We start from the raw sequence: 20,204 nt of genomic DNA on the forward strand, positions 1-20,204 counted from the left end.
GCATTCCCCACCCCACAAAATGCAAGGACTTCTACAAAGGTCACTTTCTTTCCAAATACAGAGTATGTGGAACATCTTCCCTTTCATTTGGGAACTTTCATGCAACAACAACAACAACAACAACAGCTTTCATGGAAAATTAGAAAAAATATATTTAATAGGTTTTTAGTGGATTCTAAATTCAATTTCAGAAGCTGGAAGAAACAATAGCCTGCTCCACAGAACCAGCCAGCACTTCAAACAACACCATTGTTTCCTGGACCACAAACTGAGGATTTCTGAATGACAGTGTAGTAAAAAAGACAACCTACTTGATAGCCAAATGTATTGTTTTGTGATCCATGCCGTGGCACTCCTGGATTTTCACATGCTGTGCGGGTAGGTTCTAAAACAACATAAAAAAACAATACAATATATTGTATTTTTCTAATAAAAAGTTAGATTTCATAGGTACTATAAAAATAACATAAAAGTAAAAGTATTTAATAATATTAAACAGTTAGATGTAATAGCAGGAGAATAAAGGAAAGCAATCACAGTAATATAGATCTCCTTTTACCTATACATCGAGGAGATGAACCACTCCAAGTCCCATCTGCTTGGCATATCCTAGTACTGGATCCAACCAAAATAAAAGGAATATGGCAGCTGAAAGAGACTTCTGACTGGTAGATGAAGCTCTTGCCTTCTCTTTGCCCTTGAGCAGGAATACCAGGGTCACCACAAAATTTGGCTACGGAAAAAGGAATGAAGCATAGAAAGCATTTGCCATTTAGTACAAGGTATTAAAATAAGACATGAATTAAAGAATGGCATACTGGGTTGCATTGGTAGGTGTGTTGCCAGTAGGTCAAGGGAAGTAATTATTCCCCTCTAGTCAACATTGGTAAGGCCACATCTGGAGTACTGAGTTCAGTTTTGGGCCCCCCACTACAGAAAGGATGTGGAAATATTGGAGAGAGTACAGCAGAGGGTGACAAAAAGTGGTGAGGGGGCTGGGGACATGACTTTTGAAGAAAGACTGAGGGAACTAGGCTTATTTATTCTAGAGAAGAGAAGACAGAAAGGACTTAATAGCAGCCTTCAACTACCTGAAGGGAGGTTTGAAAGAGGATGCAGCTAGACTGTTCTCAGTGGTGGGAGATGAAAGAACAAGGAGCAACAGTCTCAAGTTGCAGCAAAGGAAGTTTAAGTTAAATATCAAGACGAATTTTCTCACTAGGAGGGTTATAAAACACTGGAACAAATTATCCAGAGGGGTGGTGGAAGCTCCATCCTTGGAGGTTTTCAAAACCCAGCTAGACAAAGCTTTGGCTGGGATGGTCTGTTTGGGAATGGTCTTGCTTTGAGCAGGGGGTTGGATTAGATGACCTCCTGAGGTCCCTTCCAACCCTAAATTTCTGTGATTCTACCTAGCAACAACATCAGAAAGATAGTGTGGCTAACCAGGACTACTATAAAAATGGCTCCCAGAAGCACAGACACAAAGTAATATCAGCAACGTGAAAGTCAACCTTTATGTTGTGTTTAAAACCAGTGCTTTAAAATTAAAGTTTCTCTCATGCAAAGCCTTCTTTTTGTAGCCATGGCATAGTACTGAATAACTGGCTATATGTGTTCCAAGATTTCTGGCTTGTCTCTTCAGAATAAAGCATTGGTTGCTATCAGATGTTTGATTCTGTGTTCTCGTGAGCCAGTGGTCTGATCAGCTATGTTCCCTGTGCCACAAAACTGGACTTTTTCTGACAGAAGCTTGGGATTGATTTTAAAATTAAATGTGCCACTGGTCAAGAAAGTAGAATGAACACCATCACCGTTAATGAATGCACAATTTTAAGAATACACAAGTCATGCCTATAGAAACAATAAACAAATCATCTATGGATTTGAGATTGCTATGAAATTTTTCTCTTTTAAAAATATATATATACACTTTTACCTTTGATAATTGCCATTTATTATAACATGTTCATCCTTTTCACTTAGGTCCATATCCTACAATGGGGACTTTTCATATTAAATAGCTTTGTAGTGTCTCACTGGTAATACAAAGATTTCTCTTCACAGGATAACAGATTTCAGTTTATTATGATCTGGAAACTCAAACTGAATCATGCTCCTGGCAGAATATAATCCACTGCAAAATTGTTACTAAACATAATCCACCTTCAACTGAGGATAGTCTGATAATTAGTCTATTTGGCTTGGTACAGCTCCTCCCTGTTGTAAACACTGTGCTCATTAGTAAAAGTCTGCAAAACTAGGATCATAGTTTGTAAAGATCTCTGTACATTTTTAGACTATTCCTGTTTTGCTGCATTATTTGGCACACAGAGGTCTATTTTTTCCCCTGAGTAACCTGTCAGGGGAAAAAAATCTCCCCAACCCCTGACATTCCAGATAGTTGATGAGTTTTTACTGGATTTTTTTTTTTTTTTTTACCTAAACTCTCTCATTCTCTTAGTATTTTTTTTTTTTTTTTTTTTTCCCAAACCCTCCTCTTCTCTTAGTATTTTTTTTTTTTTTTTTTTTTCCCAAACCCTCCTCTTCTCTTAGTATTTTTTTTTTTTTTTTTTTTTCCCAAACCCCCCTTTTTTTTTTTTTTTTTTTTTTTTTTTTTTTTTACACGTCTTTCTCCAGCCACACACTATTGTTGGCTGCCTACTAACTTCCTTTTATAGAAGTTACCATGGAAACTAGACACGATGGTAATTCACAGCAGCCTTATTTTTCTCTGGGATGGAAGGATACATATTGGCAGCAGACTAGAAGGTTTGGAATTCCTCCTTTTCCCACTGGAAAGTGTTTTTATTTTCCAAAGGACTTGGTATAATTCATCATTAACAATGATGGGACTGTCTCTGTTCAGACACTGCTAGTGGGCTGGTCATTGAAAAAACGTGATATAGATAATGTGACGATTTTTAAACATCTGTGGGTGACGTATATTTGTTTAAAGTAACAAAAAGAATGCCATTTCATCTTTTATCTTCCTTCTGTTTAGGGCCCTGATTCTCAGCAAGTATTTAGTTGTTTTAATTCCCACTGAAATATAATGGAGATAGATGTTAAATACTTTTAAAGAATCTGGACCTGTGTGTCTTATTTACTGTTTCTTATACTCATTTTCTTATTTAGAAAAGCAATAATCTTAGCATTCAGATACTGTACAATCAATTGAATGCAAAGCAAGGAATTTAAAACCTGAAAGACAATAAAACAGATAGCCAGGCCTTATCAAATAGACTTTACTCAACCTCTTGCCCAAAATGGCATCAGATGCACAACCAAGTAGAAAATATGCTCCAGATGTCAAAATATCCCCAAAGAGTTCTCTTTGAGAATACCTTGTCATAAGTTGCTTTTATTTAAGCCTGGCAGCTATAATTTTGAGTCAAGCACTGACTGCTAATTCATTTCATCTATGAGAACAGGAAGGCAACATGTTCTTTGTCTGAAAAACTGCTTAATTACAAAGCAGCTGCATTGAGCATTAACTGGACCTTCCAAACAGTGTAAGAGCATAGCCCCATGTAATGTATACTGCAGGATTCCAGGATCAAGACAGAAGAGACTAAGGCTAGAAATAGATGTTGCCAAACAAAGCAGATCAGACTGATTTATTCATGTTCACCTACGCACTCCTAGGTCACGATCACAGGATGTCCATAACATGCTTTATAACAGAAAGCGGTTCCCAAGTTCAGCCAACTGAATACCTTTTGAAAGCATTGCATTCACTTTGAACAACTTTCTTTCTTTCTTTTTTTTTTAATAATCAATGAAAGAACATAAGCATAAAGAACAAGGACAAATTTGTTATTGTAATGAAATCTGCTGCAATGCAAGATCCATCAGTGTCAGCAATCTTATGATAATAAAAAATTACTGCATGGAACTGGTAACTTAATATAACACAGGGAAAAAAATCCAGTTGTTAGGGATTCACCCTGGGGTCTAGTCAACTGCATTGGCAAGCAACTTCCACTGACATAAGTGGGAGTTTTACCTGAGTAATGAATGAATAAAAGAGTTCCTGACTGAACCCTCCCCTCTGACAGCATCTTTTGTCACATTTTGAAATAGAAGAATTAGCTGAACATAAGAGCAGGAGACCAGTATCACTCTTAACCCTGGTGTGCCCGGCTTAATTTAGTTTGCACCAAAAGTTACATTCATTTAGCATTACTTTAATGTACATGATAGAGGCTTAGTAAGTGCTTACAAAGGATTTACCTCAGAATAGCAGGATGCTACATTTTCCCCAAGAAACTCTGCTAGTTGAAAACTCTGCTAGGTACTGTATGGATTCAAATCCATTTGGGATAAATTTAGAAAAAAATTATTGTCTACACCTTTGCTACAGGAAGTTCAAAATTACCAGAGCAACAGCTTGAAAAAAAGATGAAAGCGATAAGGGAAATAATAGTAGGATAAAGTATAAGTATTAAGGAAATACTTACGTAAGCACTGAGGTACCTCGCCACTCCAAGTTCCATTTCCAACACAGGTCAAAACAGCAGGAAAAGACAGTTCATAGCCAGGAGAGCACACATAGCTAATACTAAATCCCCAGTCAAAGTTTGTTCCTTCCAATCTTCCATTAGAGATCTGGGGAGGAGTTGGGCAGGTAACAGCTGCAATAATATTCAAAATAATTAGACACAGCTGCTGTAAATATCCCTGGAGTACATAGTAACTAGAAGAACCATATGTGCTAATTTAACCTTTTTGGAGGGCAATACAGTGGTGACTTGTTATCGTCCTGGCTGTATTTTTGCAACATCACCTGAAGTTAACACTTCCGGTTACCTCTATTTTTTTGGCCGCCCATTAGCTGCTCGTTATCATAATCAAGCATGCAAGCTGAATGTTGCATCATGCCCGCTGGGAAGATAACATAGGCGATCACAGTACAGGCTACATAACATATATTCTTCAGCAAATTCCTAAGAGTTCTTGCTACACAATTACTTTTTTTTGTCTTGTATGCCTCCTGAAGTATAGTTTCTACTGCACCTGGCCACAATATTTTGTTCTTGATACCAATTAAGGGATGGTCTGGTTGCTAAAGCACAGGAATTAGATTTAGGAGCAAGGCCCTCAAAGCTGTGTGCATGGCTACACCCTTTCTTAACAGATACCACACAATGAGCAACACCTGCCTCCGCATGTACTTTTACCTTTGATAATTGCTATTTATAATATTTTCATCCTTTTCATGTAGGTCTTAATCCTACAGTGGGGACTTTTCATATGAAATACCTTTGTAGAGTCTCACTGTTAATACAAGGACTCCACACAAAGGTTTCTCTTCACAGGATAACAGATTTCAGTGTATTACGATCTGGAAACTCAAACTGAATCATGCTCCCAGAAGAATATAATCCTCTGCAAAATTGTTATTAAACAATTACTAAGAGTTACATATTTCACTTTGAAAGTAGGATGATTCAGGTTTTCCCCTCCTGAGGCTGCTGATGCTGCTCAACCTGACAGGGAAAGATGCTAAGTTAGCTCTTTCTTCCCAAGCATTGGGGTGGAGGGACTGCAGATTTTGAAGGACCTCATTTAAGGCCTGAGGAATGAAGAAGATAGGCCTATCTGTCTGATGGTACCTAACTATGTAGCAGAAGTAGCAACAAAGAGGTGGTGCTAGATGGACCATTGCTATCTGATTTGGGTGAGCATGCTGTGGCGGTGGCAACAATTAACTTTGAAGTCTGAATGGGAGGATAGAAAAAAGGGTGAGATTAGGCTGAAATAGGGAAAGGGGAAAGAATGGGGGCAGGACACTGAAACGGATGAGACATGAGGTGAATGACTGAGGAAAAAAAGAAGAAATAAAAAAAGGAAACGTGAATGAGGAGATTGCCACTGAATGTACATGAAAGGAAGAGAAAGGGAAGGATTAAGTGGGAATAACTGCATGGAATTTAGTGGAGACTGGGAGGAAATGAGAGTTGAAGGTAATGAATGAAAACTAATGAGGGGAGAGCTAAAAGAGATCATGTGAATGGAGGAGAGGAAGGGACTGTGCTCATAAGCTTAAAACTTACGCTGAGTCAGCCTGTCATTCTGCATGCAAGAAAAAAACAAATTAGAGGGATCACAGGTCAGGAGCGCTAGGTTCTTGAGTGTGACCGGTAGAAGCCACCTGGCCTTTCCGTGAATCAGCCTCCACCAGGATACATAATGGCATTTTTGCTTTTCCATATTTTACTGAGAGGCTCTGAGGTTTCATTTGGTAACTCTGGATGAAATTACTATGAATATAATAATTTATTTTCAAGAACAAAACCAAGGATTTGAAGGTGACCTCAGATTCCCTTTCTCATTGGGATTTGTAAAAAAAATAAAGTGGGTGTGGCATTTGCCCTTTTCAATCATTTCACCCTTGTAGAGCTCTTTCATCTTTTCTTCATACAGTAGCAAGGGTTACACAATAATCACTGACACTCTCACCCTTATCCCCTAGACATGGTTTGTCTGTCAAAATCAAATAGCTTTATAACTAGCCTTTGTAAAACAGAGCTTGCATTTCAACTTTCTAGCTGTGAAGTAATGGACCTGTTGGTTGCTGATATCATGAAAAAAGAGCTAAGGTAAGAAAATAAATGTCAGAAGCTCCAGAATGGGGAAAGGCGGGGGGCGGGGATAAAAGTGAACACTACCCTGTTATAGGTTGTCAACAACAGTAGCAGAAATTGAATAATTAATAATGCATATCTCTAATGGGCTCTGTTAGGGCTTTTCAGTTTAAATTTGTGTTACAAATACAAATTGTGCATTTAGGACAGTTTGGCAGAAAAGTACTATGTCTGAATAATTCACACGTATTTGAGAATGAATACACATGTCTTTCCATTGCAGAGACAAAGCAAGGGAAACATTTATATCCAGTATTTCAATAGCACTCAGACAAAAATGTATCTATTTTCTAGGCAGTTCATTTTCCAATTATTTTAGCTAAATGGTACCAAAGGAGCCAAAATCCTCCTGACAGTAAAAACTAGCTATTATATATTTCCAAATATATCATTATACATTATGCATTCCTTTTGATTACACATTCAAAACAAATGGTTGCATTCATTTACTAGTGCATATTACTTTTTTCATTGCACAGAAATTTGGAAAGAATAAAAGAGGGGATTTCTGAGAACATCAGTGATTCCAAACATTATTTTTGCATAATGCCATAAGTGTTTATCATAATTAACAGACAGAAAGATTGATAGTGCTCCAGACCCAAAAAAGCCCCGATCTCTGGTCCAGAGCTGAAACCTGAATTCTTCACCCAAGGCCTTGTGCAAGGTATTTCTAGAGTTATATTAGAGAATGCCTCCCCTGTTCTCGTTTAGTGCTGCTTTAATGGTAAGATGTGAATGAAGAGTTTCTACACTTCCTCTGCATGGGCAACATCACTGGGAACACACTGCCATTTCTGTAAGGGTCAAGCCAACCTGTATAATGCTCCACTGTAAACCTTGAATCTGAATCTCACAGCAACCCTATTTCTTTCTGGAGTGTCCTATGGCAAAACAAAATCACCCTCCACATATATCTGCCAACTTTCAGCCAGTAGCTTAATGACAAGGACTCCTACACAAGGAACAGAAGAATCAAGTTGTAGCCCCAAAGCAGCTCTCAGCTACCAGCCTAATGACAAGGACTCTTACATGATGAACAGGAGAACAAAGTTCTAGCTCCTTTTCATGTACTTTTTTTTTTTGTGCTTCTGTCAGAACAAGAAAGCAGCACAATCTGGTGAACAAATGCGTACTTGACCATTTGCTGATTTTTTTTTCATATGCTGTTGCTTAAAGAAAGTATTGAGTATATTGTTACTATAGAATGGGGTTCAATTTATGCACTCTGAACAAAGGAGAGACCAGGGAAAGGATGTGTGGGAAGGATGGGAACAGTCCTGGATTATCTCTCCCTGAGAAGTTCAGTCTGTGAGATGCATTCCAAGGGTCACTATCACGATCTTTGTGAATAAAAGATCTTATGCTATCTATGGTATAATATAGCCTTATGCAGAGAGAGGATGAAATCAAGCTGAAGCAAGAAAATCAGCTTAAATGACTTCTCAGTTGGTAGCAGAAAGTGAACTCATTACTCAGAGCCCCAGTAAACCATCTATACAGCTAAGTGTTTAAATTTATAAATAAGTATAAAAGATGCAGATGGTAAGAAAAGTTTCTAAAGCCAAGAAATCAATTAGACTTAGAGACAAAATAACTTATCACAATGTGCCCAGGCATACTGGGTCTTGATATATAATGAGGAATTATAACTTTAACAGTAAACAATAGATCTGAATGTCACAAAAGAAGTAGGGTTGACAACCAAATGAATACTTTACCTTTACAAGTTGGGACTGTTCCACTCCATGTGCCATTACTGGTACAAGTGCGAATGACAGAGCTGTTTGATTCCATTGTATAGCCAGGCTGGCACATATAAGTAACATTTTGTCCAACAACATAATCATCGCCATATCTCATTCCGTTGGGTGGTATACCTGGATCTCCACAACTAATTACTGAAAGTATGGAATTGAACAGATGTTAAAACATTAATTTGGCTGTGTATTTGTGAGCTGAAAAAACAAGTGGTAAAATTAATGATTTATTGCAAAAAAATAATACAGCCATAGAAGATAAACATGTACGTTATCTAAATTATCTGCCACATAAAACATATGAATGCATACAGCACCTACATTTTAGAGAAAAATCAACATACCTGTTCAAAAATAGAACTAATGGACTGTACTATTTTAATCAAGTAAAATTTTAAGAGTAGAAAACAGAAACAAAATTAGCAAAGAAATTAGCCATATGCTGCATTTGGCCTTTCATGCCCAGAAAAGTACACCAAAGAGATAAATCTTAAAGTGGTAGATGTCAATTTGTGCTGTTTATTTTTTGCTTTTAGCGCTTGAATATACACAGTGGAGAACCTGCAACATTTTTTAATTGACGTATCTAGGCCCCCCTCTAATTTGGAAGTACTCATCTACTTAATATGTGCACAGAAGAGAGTATATGCATGCACGTACAAAGGTAGGTACACAACATGAACTACAGTTTACAAAGAAATCGGGTATATGGTTTCTTAAAGCGTTATCATCATTTTGAGGAAGGATGGTTGTCAAGTTGCTTTGTGCCACTCAGTACTAGAAAGAGATCATTGCATTATGAAAATAGGTGATAGAACTTGAGAAGGAAAAACAGATGAGATTTTCATTTCATCACCTGCACTCTGATTTATCTTCTTCTGGCATAGTTCAATAGAGTAGAAGAAATCCCACGTGTTCGTTACTGACAAAGACTGAGAATCATGACTTCTAGGAATGAAGATACACCTTGAAAAAAGTTCCAGTTTCTACAAAAGAAAACATCCTATCTGTTTGGCAATTCAATTTACTGGGAACATAACCCCTCTGCTCAGCTTTCTGCACTAGATCCTCAGTGAATAGAGTCTAAATAACATGTTTAGATCAAATTTTCAAAGGCAACTACAGTCAAAGAAGGCTCTGTGTGTATGTCTACATTAGTAACTGCAAACTGCCTGAGCTAGCTTTAAGCAAGTTAACTCAGACTAGTAACAGTCATTAGGGATAGGTACAGACATTCAAAAAGCCCAAGGTGGAATCAATCTAAGTTATGTGGTTTTCTGTAACCAGCGTAGTCTAGATCAGTAGTGAACAGAAGACACATTTGCCCTTTGGTGGGGATGGTGGTGGGGGAAATCTTAGACCAGGTTCCACAATTTTTAAACTAGTCTGTGTGTACTGAATGTCTCTTCTACTATGGGTATAGACCTGTTTTGTGTGCCAAACTCCTGTTCTGTTTCAGGCATAGAATGGTTTCCATTCACTTATACCAGTATAAGTGTAACATCTGTACCTGGCCTAGGTGTGGCAACATGAAGTTCACTGAAGGCTAATCTACTCCGCTTTGAGGCAGGTAATATCTTTTTCTTAATGCGTTCCATATCTTTTTTTTTTAAGATCCAGCTCATATCATACTAGAACTTTATTTAGCAAATGTCCCCAAAGCAAAAACATAACTTCAAACACAACTCCATATCTTCTACCTCCTTCTCCAGTTCCAATATTTCATTTTCCAGGGGCTTGTTGTTATCAAGAACATCACAAATACTACCCTGGTAATTCTGTATGAACTGGACTCTATTCCAGTATCCAGGCCTTTAACTCCTACAGCCAGCCATAAACTGCACTGCTAAGGGGCTGCCCTGTCTTAGAAAGAAGTGCAAATTCACTGCCACAATACTCAAACAGCTCTAGAGACTGCCCATTTACTTCTATTCAAATTTGTTTTGCTTGTTTGCAAAAGGCAGCTAAGCATTTTTCCCATCTCACAGACCTTTTCTATTTCTTCTATCACCCCTGCTTTTTGCCATCACCCTATTATTTGTCCTACTCCCACAGCTAATGCCCTATTTGAAAATCTGTTCAGCCACTATACAGCAAGATCCTTCACTTTTGCAGCTTCTGTAACTTCCTTTTCTCCAATTTACTGTCTTTATTTAATAACTCACCAGAGCAGGGGGGTGGGAAGAGGAGGAAGGGGGACATGAGGGAGGAGAAGGTGTGGGGACTGAAAGGAATCTCTTTTCTGCCTTGTTTACATCTCTCAATTTTTCTCAGCCTCTGCTTTGCTTTATTATTGAACCCTTTCCAATACTACAGGATAAAGTCTGTATGAAGCTTATACAAACAAAAGTTAACATTTCTGTAGAGAAAGTATATATTTTTAGCATTATTTAACTACAGTGATACTTAAAGTATAAAGTATATTCTGTACTTTAGGATTTAGCTAACGACTACAAACTGGGATATTATATCAATTAAACAAAACATGGCAGATTGGGGTGAGGAAAGGGTTTTGTGTGACTTAATTGGGCTTATGGGGATAAGACGGCTCTGTGGAGCCTGTGAAAATCCATGGAGCAGTTCTTTTATAAGTTCAGCCAATATTTTATGACTTTAGTTACAAGTTACAAATACAGATACAAGTTCCTGGGGATTTTTCTTTTGCTTGATTGGCTTAAAAAACATAGATAACCAGTTAGTAGTTAACCTAATGGCTGAAATGCTATTACCCTTGGAGCTGCCCAAACAGACTGTTTGCTGACAGTTTCTGAAGTACGTGGAAAAGAATGGGGATGGTGCCATTCTTTTCAAGTCCTGAAGAGTCCAATTAACACACTTCTCACATTATTGTCACACAACAGAGACTGAGACATCATCTTGGATAGCTGAGATTGGAATGTGTGTTATGCTGGTATTATAGAAGGATAAATGCTATGTCAAACATTTTTTAAAATATTTTTAGCAGCAGCAAATGCATTCATCCGAGGAACACCAAAAATGTATTGTTTAATTAGCTTAAAAATAAACATGTAAGAAGTCATTCATACTGTTATAATGTTTTGACATGCTTTTTGTATTTATAGAATATATGTTTGCTAACAAATGTGCACACACACTGTCTTTGAGGTTGACTGAGAACTAGTAACATGTACTTAACAGGTTTTTGCACAGAACAGTAACATAGGCTATCTCTTTGCAATGCTTTTTTAAAAGACTGAACTCTGGCCTTTTCTTAAGCAAAATATTAGACTGAGGGATAGAACATTACATCAAAATCCTCCTAACCATGTTTCAGTCCCATTTGTTCACTATAATTTATGAAGGAAAAAACACCTTTGGGCTTCTATTCATTTGCTGAAAAAAATTAAGCATGCTGCAAAAATTGGACTATGAATGTATTTAGAATTAAATGCATCTTTTACTTAGTTCCCTCTTTGGAAAAAGTAATATATGACCTGTCATAATTCTGTCCTATGCTTTGCAAAATTAGACACTAATTTAAAATACAATAGATTGTTGTACCTATGGAGATGAAAAATTTAATCAAAATGGCTGATGAAGTAACATAAGTTAATATGTAGAATACCTGTTCAAAATTAATGTAACTTTCACTGAAAGATTAACTGGAGGATTGTAATAAACCAAAGAGGCTTCAAGGGTAAACTGATTTCAAGGGTTTTTTTTAGGAGGGCAGGGAAATAAAAGGAAAAAGAAAACTAGAGAAACATTAATAACCTATCAGTCGGTACAGAAGGCAGTACTAGAGTTACTGAAAAAGCCAAGTTGAATTGTTACCTGAGAGAGAGAGTAATTCTCTCTTGCAAGTCTCTGTTAAAAGAACTTTCAAGTATCTCTCTCTCTCAAGGTTTTAATTTACTTATTTTTCTACAAAACCAATGAATTATCCCATTGAATTCATGCATTGTTGGTGAGGGGCCTAGAAAGGTCACTGATTTTCCTCTTGAAGCAAAACAGTAATAATTAAACTAAACAAGATATAAATCAACCAATGCCAACAAGCATAGGGTATTTTTGTGTTTCTATTTTTTTCTATTTTGTTTGGTACTTGAGCTGATTTTTTAAATTATTATTACAACTGTAAACCACTAACTCATTCCTTGTTAATGGAATACAACCACAGATATTCTGAAATGGAATAAAAGTATATTAAAAGATATACTGTAGAAAGTAGGCATTTCTGAAGATGAGTGCGTCTTCGCTATTTTGCTATATGTTGATATGTATGCAATTCCATATCTCTGTCTCCTTTGTACCAACTAGAAGGTAATTTTTATGACACCTTTGTTCAGTAAGAAAACGCACATTCTGTGTTGAAATAATATTCCTTTGATCTGCATTTATCCTCAGAATAGTTTTGGCAGACAGGTAAGAACTACAGGACACTGCTGACCTGTGGCTGCAGGGTGGCATGGGCTTGGTCTGATATATTTTAGCCTCAAGAGCCTCAAAAAATCTCCTGAGATTTACAGCCATTTAGGCTGTTCTCTTCAGTTACCTTTCCTTCCACATGCTATGTTAGGTCAAATGTCAATGCTGATGTGTAGGAAAGCAGGCATGTAAATAGGTGTCAACGAATCCATAAAGGAAGACAATTTCAAGTGTCTAGCCACAAAATGAGTTCTTATTTGCAAGTTCTGTTGCTGTTGTTACTGACTTTTATATCCCACCCTATGCAGAGAAGCTCAGAGTGGATTACAATTACAGATAATGTGCATAATATCCTTGGCCCCCACCTTTTTTCTTTTTTTTACTTCTAATGGTGGTTTACAGCTGTGCCATTTTTTCCTGGTACACTAACAATTTAGGAGAAAGAGAAAAACCCTCCAAACTACTGATGCATTACACTTATACTCTACTTTCTAGAATATGACTGTTAAAAAAACCCTCCAAAGTATTTTTTTTTTTTATCATGCTTTCTCTTTCCCCATCTCTGGTATTGTCTAAACATTACTTTCAAAATAATAACAACTGGTAATGTAACAATGTCAAGACAGATGATACAAATATGGTGGGAGTAGACAGAAAGAAAGAGAAAGAAAAATAAGATATTACACTGCTTTATAATAAATGAATACCGTATAAATGCTTAGATGGATATAGTGGAAGCAGAGGTATTTTTATGAGCTATCTTTGCATATCACCCTGATTCTATTTAGCTTCGAACCACATAGTTGGTAGCTGCCCACCACATCAGTTAGCTGGCTTAGCAGATAGCACTACAGGCACTGATTTAAAAAAATTGGTTTCCACTGATCTCTTGAGAAATAATCCAGATCTAACTTAAGATGCATGGGGTATTGTTAAACATTACACTTAGCATGTATTTACATTGTAGTAAGCGTATAAAGTTTTCCAAGCAGTCACACATTAATGCTTACTATGATCTAAATATAGACTGCAGTACCCTAATGGAGTCTTCAGTGCCCCCAGCCAGATCCCAGGAATGAAACTGATTTGATTTTTGGTCTTAGCCCTGGGATTGCACCAGAGTCAGGTTAAGGCCCCAGTGCAGTAAAGAAAATGAGAGCCAGGCAAACTGTTGTTTGTCATGCTGTCCCACTCCCCTCCCATATTGCTCCCAGGACTGTTCCCAGCCTCTGCACTGCTCCACAGCCCTGAACTCGCTCCTACGTGCTGCAGGGTCTGAGACCAACTCCCACTCCCCACAGTGCACTGGAGCCCTGGTGCTGGAATCACTCCCAGACCCTGCATCTTGAATTGGCTCCCATACTGTGCCAGTGTTGTTCCCAGCCCGGCAGTGCACAGGAGCCTGGGAATCGCAAATGTATTTTTGTAATGGAAGTGCAACAACCTGGAAGTTAAGATTTAAGTTCTACCAAAACCCACTTAACTTTAGAAAATGGTGACATTTCCATATTGTATTGTATCAAAGAGCTTCACAGCCTCAGATGAGAAACTTCCAAAACTTTCAACCCTACATGACTGTAAACACTTGTAAACACAAAAAAAATACAAAAACCTCCAGTGTTTAGGATTTCTTGTACTGAAAAGATATTTACAAGAAAAATTAATTGTTCTATTGTCATATGCTGCAATCTGGAATTCAACACTAATGAAAGTAGCCATAATTCCACCCTGAAAGGAACAACAGGGGAAATATACCTTTCTCAAGAAGATGAAAGACTGGGATACAAGGGTAATACCCTAGTCTTCTTATGATTCAATAATAAATGATCATCTTTAAATAATTTCAAAGCTGTGAAAAACAGCATAAAATGTAATTAATACATCAGATTTTTGGAATTGTTTCCTGACTAAGTAAAACGTAATTGGTGTTCAGGGAGTTGGAAAATGAATTCACAAGAACTAGAAGAGACCGATTTAAAAATATATGTACCATCCCTACAACAGGCCAGTCACTCATCTATAATGCCCAAACTAATACCTAATTCTAATTCTTACACTGAAATTTGAAAGAAAGAGTTGACATCTATAAATAGGAAGCCAAAGTAGCAGACCAAATAAGAATGTCTCTCTTTTTCTGCTTATGGGTAATTGGAAAAAAAGGATGAAGAATTTCTTAAATAAAATCTTTGTGTACATGCTAATTTAACACAGACAAAAGGAAAACAGAGACTTAGCTGAATGAGGGAAGTGACTTGTTAAGTTTATCCTTCACAATGGAGATCCAATTATCCTCTGTTGGCATCCTAACGGAGATAGATCCTGACCAATTAATATTATTTTGCACAGGATTGATTTAGAGTATGTAAGTCCATGGCAAGGCAGTTCTGGCAAAGCTGGATGTTTTTTTTTTCCTGCAGAGCTCGTTGAAGAAAGTGCTCAAGTAAGATGCAGGTAATGAGGTAAATTGTCAAGCCAGATGTGTAACAACACAGTCGGGCACCCAGGGCAACTGTGACACATGGGGCTAGTGGTGACGCCTGGCTTCTGCTGTGCTGCTGCAATGATTGTTTAGCTGTGGTAGCAGCAGTTTTTTCCCACCCCCAGCAAGTTGATGCCCAGGCTAGCTGCCCCAAATCACGCCCCCTAGTTATGCTACTGTCATCAGCTGCTGTAAACTAGCACAGCTCCACTGAAAAGAGGTAGAAACAAAATGGGAAATTTTTTTCCAGCAGAATATGCTGTCCACAGCAACTTTGATAGTAGATCTCTGGTAAGATCATCCCATCACCTCCTGTGACAGAAAGAAAAAAAATGGAAAACTTCCTTCACACACATTTTGCCTCAAAGGTTCCTAAATCCTAACAATTCCATTATCTATTATCAAAGGGATTTAAAAGACAATGCTTAATCTTGGCTGAAGTGGCTGCAGCAAGTTTAGTAAGACTCCCCACCATGTCAAGAAGGACTCTGAGCAGGTTTTTGAGAAATTACTTTACAAGACGGTGTCTTTCCATCTGTAAGAAACCCATGGAGGAGATGAGAGACCATAGGGGTTCACCATGTTTCAAGGGGCTTCTGGAGCGGGGGGGTGGGGGGTGGGGGGAGATGAAGTGTTCTGATTAATAGAACTAATTTATCATATGGTGAGAATGTAGCCATGTCTTCTTTGAACAGCTCTCCCAGAGGCTGGAGGAAAGAAGAGCTGAGAAACAAGATGGTCAGATAAGTACCACCTGAAGGAAAGTTCCTTAAGCATTCATTGTTACTGGAGCCAAAAGTGGCAAAATCATGTTGGGGATTGATTGGCATGGCAGGTAGAAATTAAGGATTTGATGGCACAGCAGATCTACATCTGCAGAATGGATCGACTATAGCCAGGATCTTGTTGTATGCCTTAAAAGGAAGTGATACTCCTGTTGTACTCAACACTGGTGAGACCGCAGCTGGAATACTGCATCCAGTTCTGGGCGCCGCACTTCCATAAACACATGGAAAAACTTGAGAGGGTCCAGAGAAGAGCCACCCATATGATCAGGGACTTGCAAGGCAAGAGATGTGAGGAAAGGCTGAGGGACCTGTGCTTCTTTAGCTTAAAGAAGAAAAGGTTGAGCGGGGACTTGATAGCATATAATAGCAGTTTACCACTATATCAGAGGAGTGCATCAGGAGATTGGTGTTCACTAGGGCACCCCCAGGGAAGACCAGGACCAATAGATATAAACTCCTGGAAGGCCGCTTCAGGCTTAGTATCAGGAAAAACTCCTTCAGTCAGGGTGTCCAGACTGTGGAAGAAACACCCTCCAGAGGTGGTGCAGTCACCTACCCTGGAGGTTTCAAGAGGAGACTGGACAGTCACCTTGCTGGGGTCATTTGACCCCAGTTGTCTTCCTGCCTAGAGCGGGGGGCTGGACCCGATGATCTCCAAGGTCCTTTCCAGCCCCTACCAATCTAGGAATCTATGAATCTGTAGGTCCTACCTTCATCCAGGCTCCCTTAAACAATTGTGCTTCCCCTCTTCAGACCATGAATAAACTGAGGAATCACCTAACTGACAGAAAAAACTCTTGAGCAGCAAACCAACTTCAACCTATCCAGTCACAGCATGAAACCCTTCCCTCCATTGGTAGTCATATATTTAGGAAGAGGAGGCTGAGAGAAGAGACTAGGCAAGGAAGAGAGAGTTATCAAAATCCAAATGCATCTCTTCCTTCAGAACAGTGCTGCACAGAAGCAGAAAGTCTGGAGGTGTTAGTTTTAGGCTATATAAACAGGTGTCAAGAGGTAGACAGTTCAGCTTCCTATGCAGTTTTGTGGGTATGGTTAACCTTAAGTTCCAGATGAGAAGATTGTGTGCTCTGGGGGATGGCATGAAAAAGTGATCAGAAAGACATGTGCAGACCAGTACAGGATTGAGCTAAACAATTTAAAGAGTCACTGATATGGTTAACTGATCCCATAATACTAAAACAATATAGCAAATATGTGGGTAAAGAAAACCAAGCCTTCAATGAAGATAGGTGATGCCTTGTAATATTTGTCATATACTGGTCATTTCCTGAAATCTTAATCAGAAATAAGAAAAATTATAATATGCTTGATATTCCTTGATATCACATTAATATAAAGCAATATCACAAGTACAGTCTATATAGTATTTGAAGTTTGGGCAATTACACTTGGAGGCTGCCCCGAACTACTCACAAGCCAGTATACGATTATCAGCAAGCAGCAAACACACCCTAAGAATTACAGAAGATTGAAACACCAGAAATGTAAAACATATACAATACATAAATACCACAGTGTATTACTTAATATATTACTTAAATACCACAGCTAATATTACTTAAAGAAAAATGGAGCTAAAACAATTATAAACGTATGCTACATTTCTATAGCTTGTTCTTTCTTTCATAACAAGCTATGAACCTTATAGACAACATTTTTTTTAAGTTATGTATTTGTAAATGAAAATAAGTATTTTCTTAGTAAATAGGCAGTGATTGTATTTTATCCCTATTTCACAAAGGACAGGCTCAGCAACAATAATATTATGTGCACAGATGCACACAAAACATGCCCAAAATAAAACATACAACACCAGCAACACACAAGGATTTTTTTTCTGAGCAGATTATAACAATACAACTTCCTGAAAAAGCAATAAGAGAAAAAAAAATAACTTACATGTTTTTGCCTAAACTTTTATTTATTCTAATAATGACATGGTGACAAGACTATTAATACAGGCAGTCCTCAGCTTACAATGTTTCGAGTTACAATGTTTCACGCTTATAATGTTTATAAATTGACACCCTGTTTCAACTTTATTATGACAGTTTTGACTTTACAACACTTGATCCTATGCAACACCACACCAGTGAACAAGTTCGCTGCATCACTCATCTCCCTGGACAACATCTGTCCAAATATCCTTGGACACTTTCTTTAAAAAAGCAGACAAAACTCCATAAAAAAACTGTAGCTAAGACTCCTGAGAAGACTCCAGCTAAGAACCTTCAAAATGTCCAACTGAGAGCCTATAAAAAGTCCAGCAAAGTCACCTCAAAGAAGTCCTTCCAAATCAATATGATTGCTATTTACAATATAAATACATTAATGTAGCTATATTACTCACCTATAATTGATTGAGTACAAAATTCTGGGGTATTTTTGGTGAAAATAGGGTATCGGGCCTTGGGTCAGGAACCAATCCCCTATTTATAACATTGTTTCTCATGAGAAAATTGTTTTTAAGTTGCAAAGTTTCTACTTAAGACGCAGTTTTCAGGAACCAATTTGTGTAATAAGTCTGAGGACTGCCTGTACAACACTGAGACTTTGGAGACTTATCCAGATGTTATGATGTTTTGCATAGTAAACTGACCTGAATAATTTTGTTCATTGGCACATACTGCCTAAAGTTTACATTATTGGATTTTCTAAGAGTAAAGAATAATAATAATAAAAAACAACAACAAAAACCAGAAAACTTTTGCATATCTTAAACTCAATAAATACTAACTGAAGATAAAACTTACTTGTGCAATTTGGCAAGGATCCTGACCATGTTCCATTGGCAGTACACTGCCTTACAGAAGATCCAGAAAGTATGTAGCCTTCCATGCAGGAATAAATTACTGAATTAGAAAATGTTGTGCCATCTATACGAAACACTTTCCCATTAGCAGTTGTTCCTGGGTTACCGCATTGCACAGCTATAAAAGAAAATGTTAAATGTATATGAAATGCAACGAAGATAAAAATTTTTACAAGGAGTAGTGAAAAAGGAACCAGTCCAATGCCTTTACTACCAGCAAAGTTCATGTGATAGAAAACTGTGCTGAAGGTCTAGGTTTCAATTCTTGCTGGTAAGGCATGAGGGAGGGTTGTCATCTTTTTCCTTCCAGGGCACGAATGTTGAAAGTGATATTAAAACTGTCTATTAAAAGAACAACATGTAGGTTACAGACAGAAAAGTACTCAAAATTAGAAAGTATCAGATATAAAGCCAGATGGATTGCAAATTGGCTGAAGGGTCATACTAAGAGGGTAGTGGTGGATGGGTCTTTTTCAACCTGGATGGAAGTGGGCAGTGGAGTCCCCCAGGGCTCAGTCTTCAGGCCCGCACTGTTCAATTTTTTTATTAGTGACTTGGACGACAGGGTGAAAAGCAGCCTGTTTAAATTTGCTGATGATACCAAGATTTGGGGTGAGGTGGGCATGCTAGAAGGGAAGGACAGATTAAAGCAGGACCTGGACAGGTTACAGAGGTGGGCTAATGAAAATAGGATGGGTTTCAATATGGACAAGTGCAGGGTGCTGCACTTGGGCAGTGGGAACCAGCAGCACACTTATATGCTGGGAAACTCCCTTCTTGAGAGCACGGTGGCAGAAAGAGATGTTGGAGTCATTATTGACTCCAAGATGAATTTGGGCCGACAATGCGAGATCACAGTCAGTAGGGCTAACCGTACCTTGTCGTGCATCCACAGATGCATCTCAAGCAGGACCAAGGAGGTGATCCTCCCCCTCTATGTGACACTGGTCAGGCCACAGCTGGCGTAGTGCATCCAGTTCTGGGCACTGCACTTCAGGAGGGATGTGGACAGCATTGAGAGGCTCCAGAGGAGGGCCACTTGCATGATCCACAGAGAGCAGGGCAGACCCTATGAAGAGAGGCTACGGGACCTTAACCTGTTCAGCCTTCACAAGAGAAGGCTGAGGGGGGACCTGGTGGCCATCTATAAACTCATCAGAGGGGACCAGCAGGTTTTGGGAGAGACCCTGTTCCCCCTAGCACCCCCCAGGGTAACAAGGACTAACGGCCACAAATGTTAGAGAGTAGGTTTAGACTAGACATCTGAAGACACTACTTCACAGTCAGGGCAGCTAGGATCTGGAA

The 20,204-nt window shown here is 38.3% G+C and overlaps 1 protein-coding gene across 1 annotated transcript in view; it reads right to left on the reverse strand.

Annotated features, from left to right (window-relative positions):
- LOC109298975 (CUB and sushi domain-containing protein 3-like) overlaps positions 1–20,204 on the reverse strand; it is a 290,449-nt gene that overhangs the window by 51,583 nt on the left and 218,662 nt on the right. Inside the window, exons 30-34 of the mRNA XM_019519415.1 lie at positions 18,841–19,017; positions 8,372–8,551; positions 4,464–4,637; positions 560–733; positions 312–385 (exon numbers count right to left, since the gene is read on the reverse strand). Of these exons, the coding sequence (XP_019374960.1) occupies positions 312–385; positions 560–733; positions 4,464–4,637; positions 8,372–8,551; positions 18,841–19,017 (779 nt within the window). The remainder of the gene's footprint in view (positions 1–311; positions 386–559; positions 734–4,463; positions 4,638–8,371; positions 8,552–18,840; positions 19,018–20,204) is intronic.

This window comes from Gavialis gangeticus, unplaced genomic scaffold, assembly GCF_001723915.1.
Source record: "Gavialis gangeticus isolate Ggan-Ray unplaced genomic scaffold, GavGan_comp1, whole genome shotgun sequence".
Taxonomy (NCBI): Eukaryota; Metazoa; Chordata; order Crocodylia; family Gavialidae; genus Gavialis; species Gavialis gangeticus.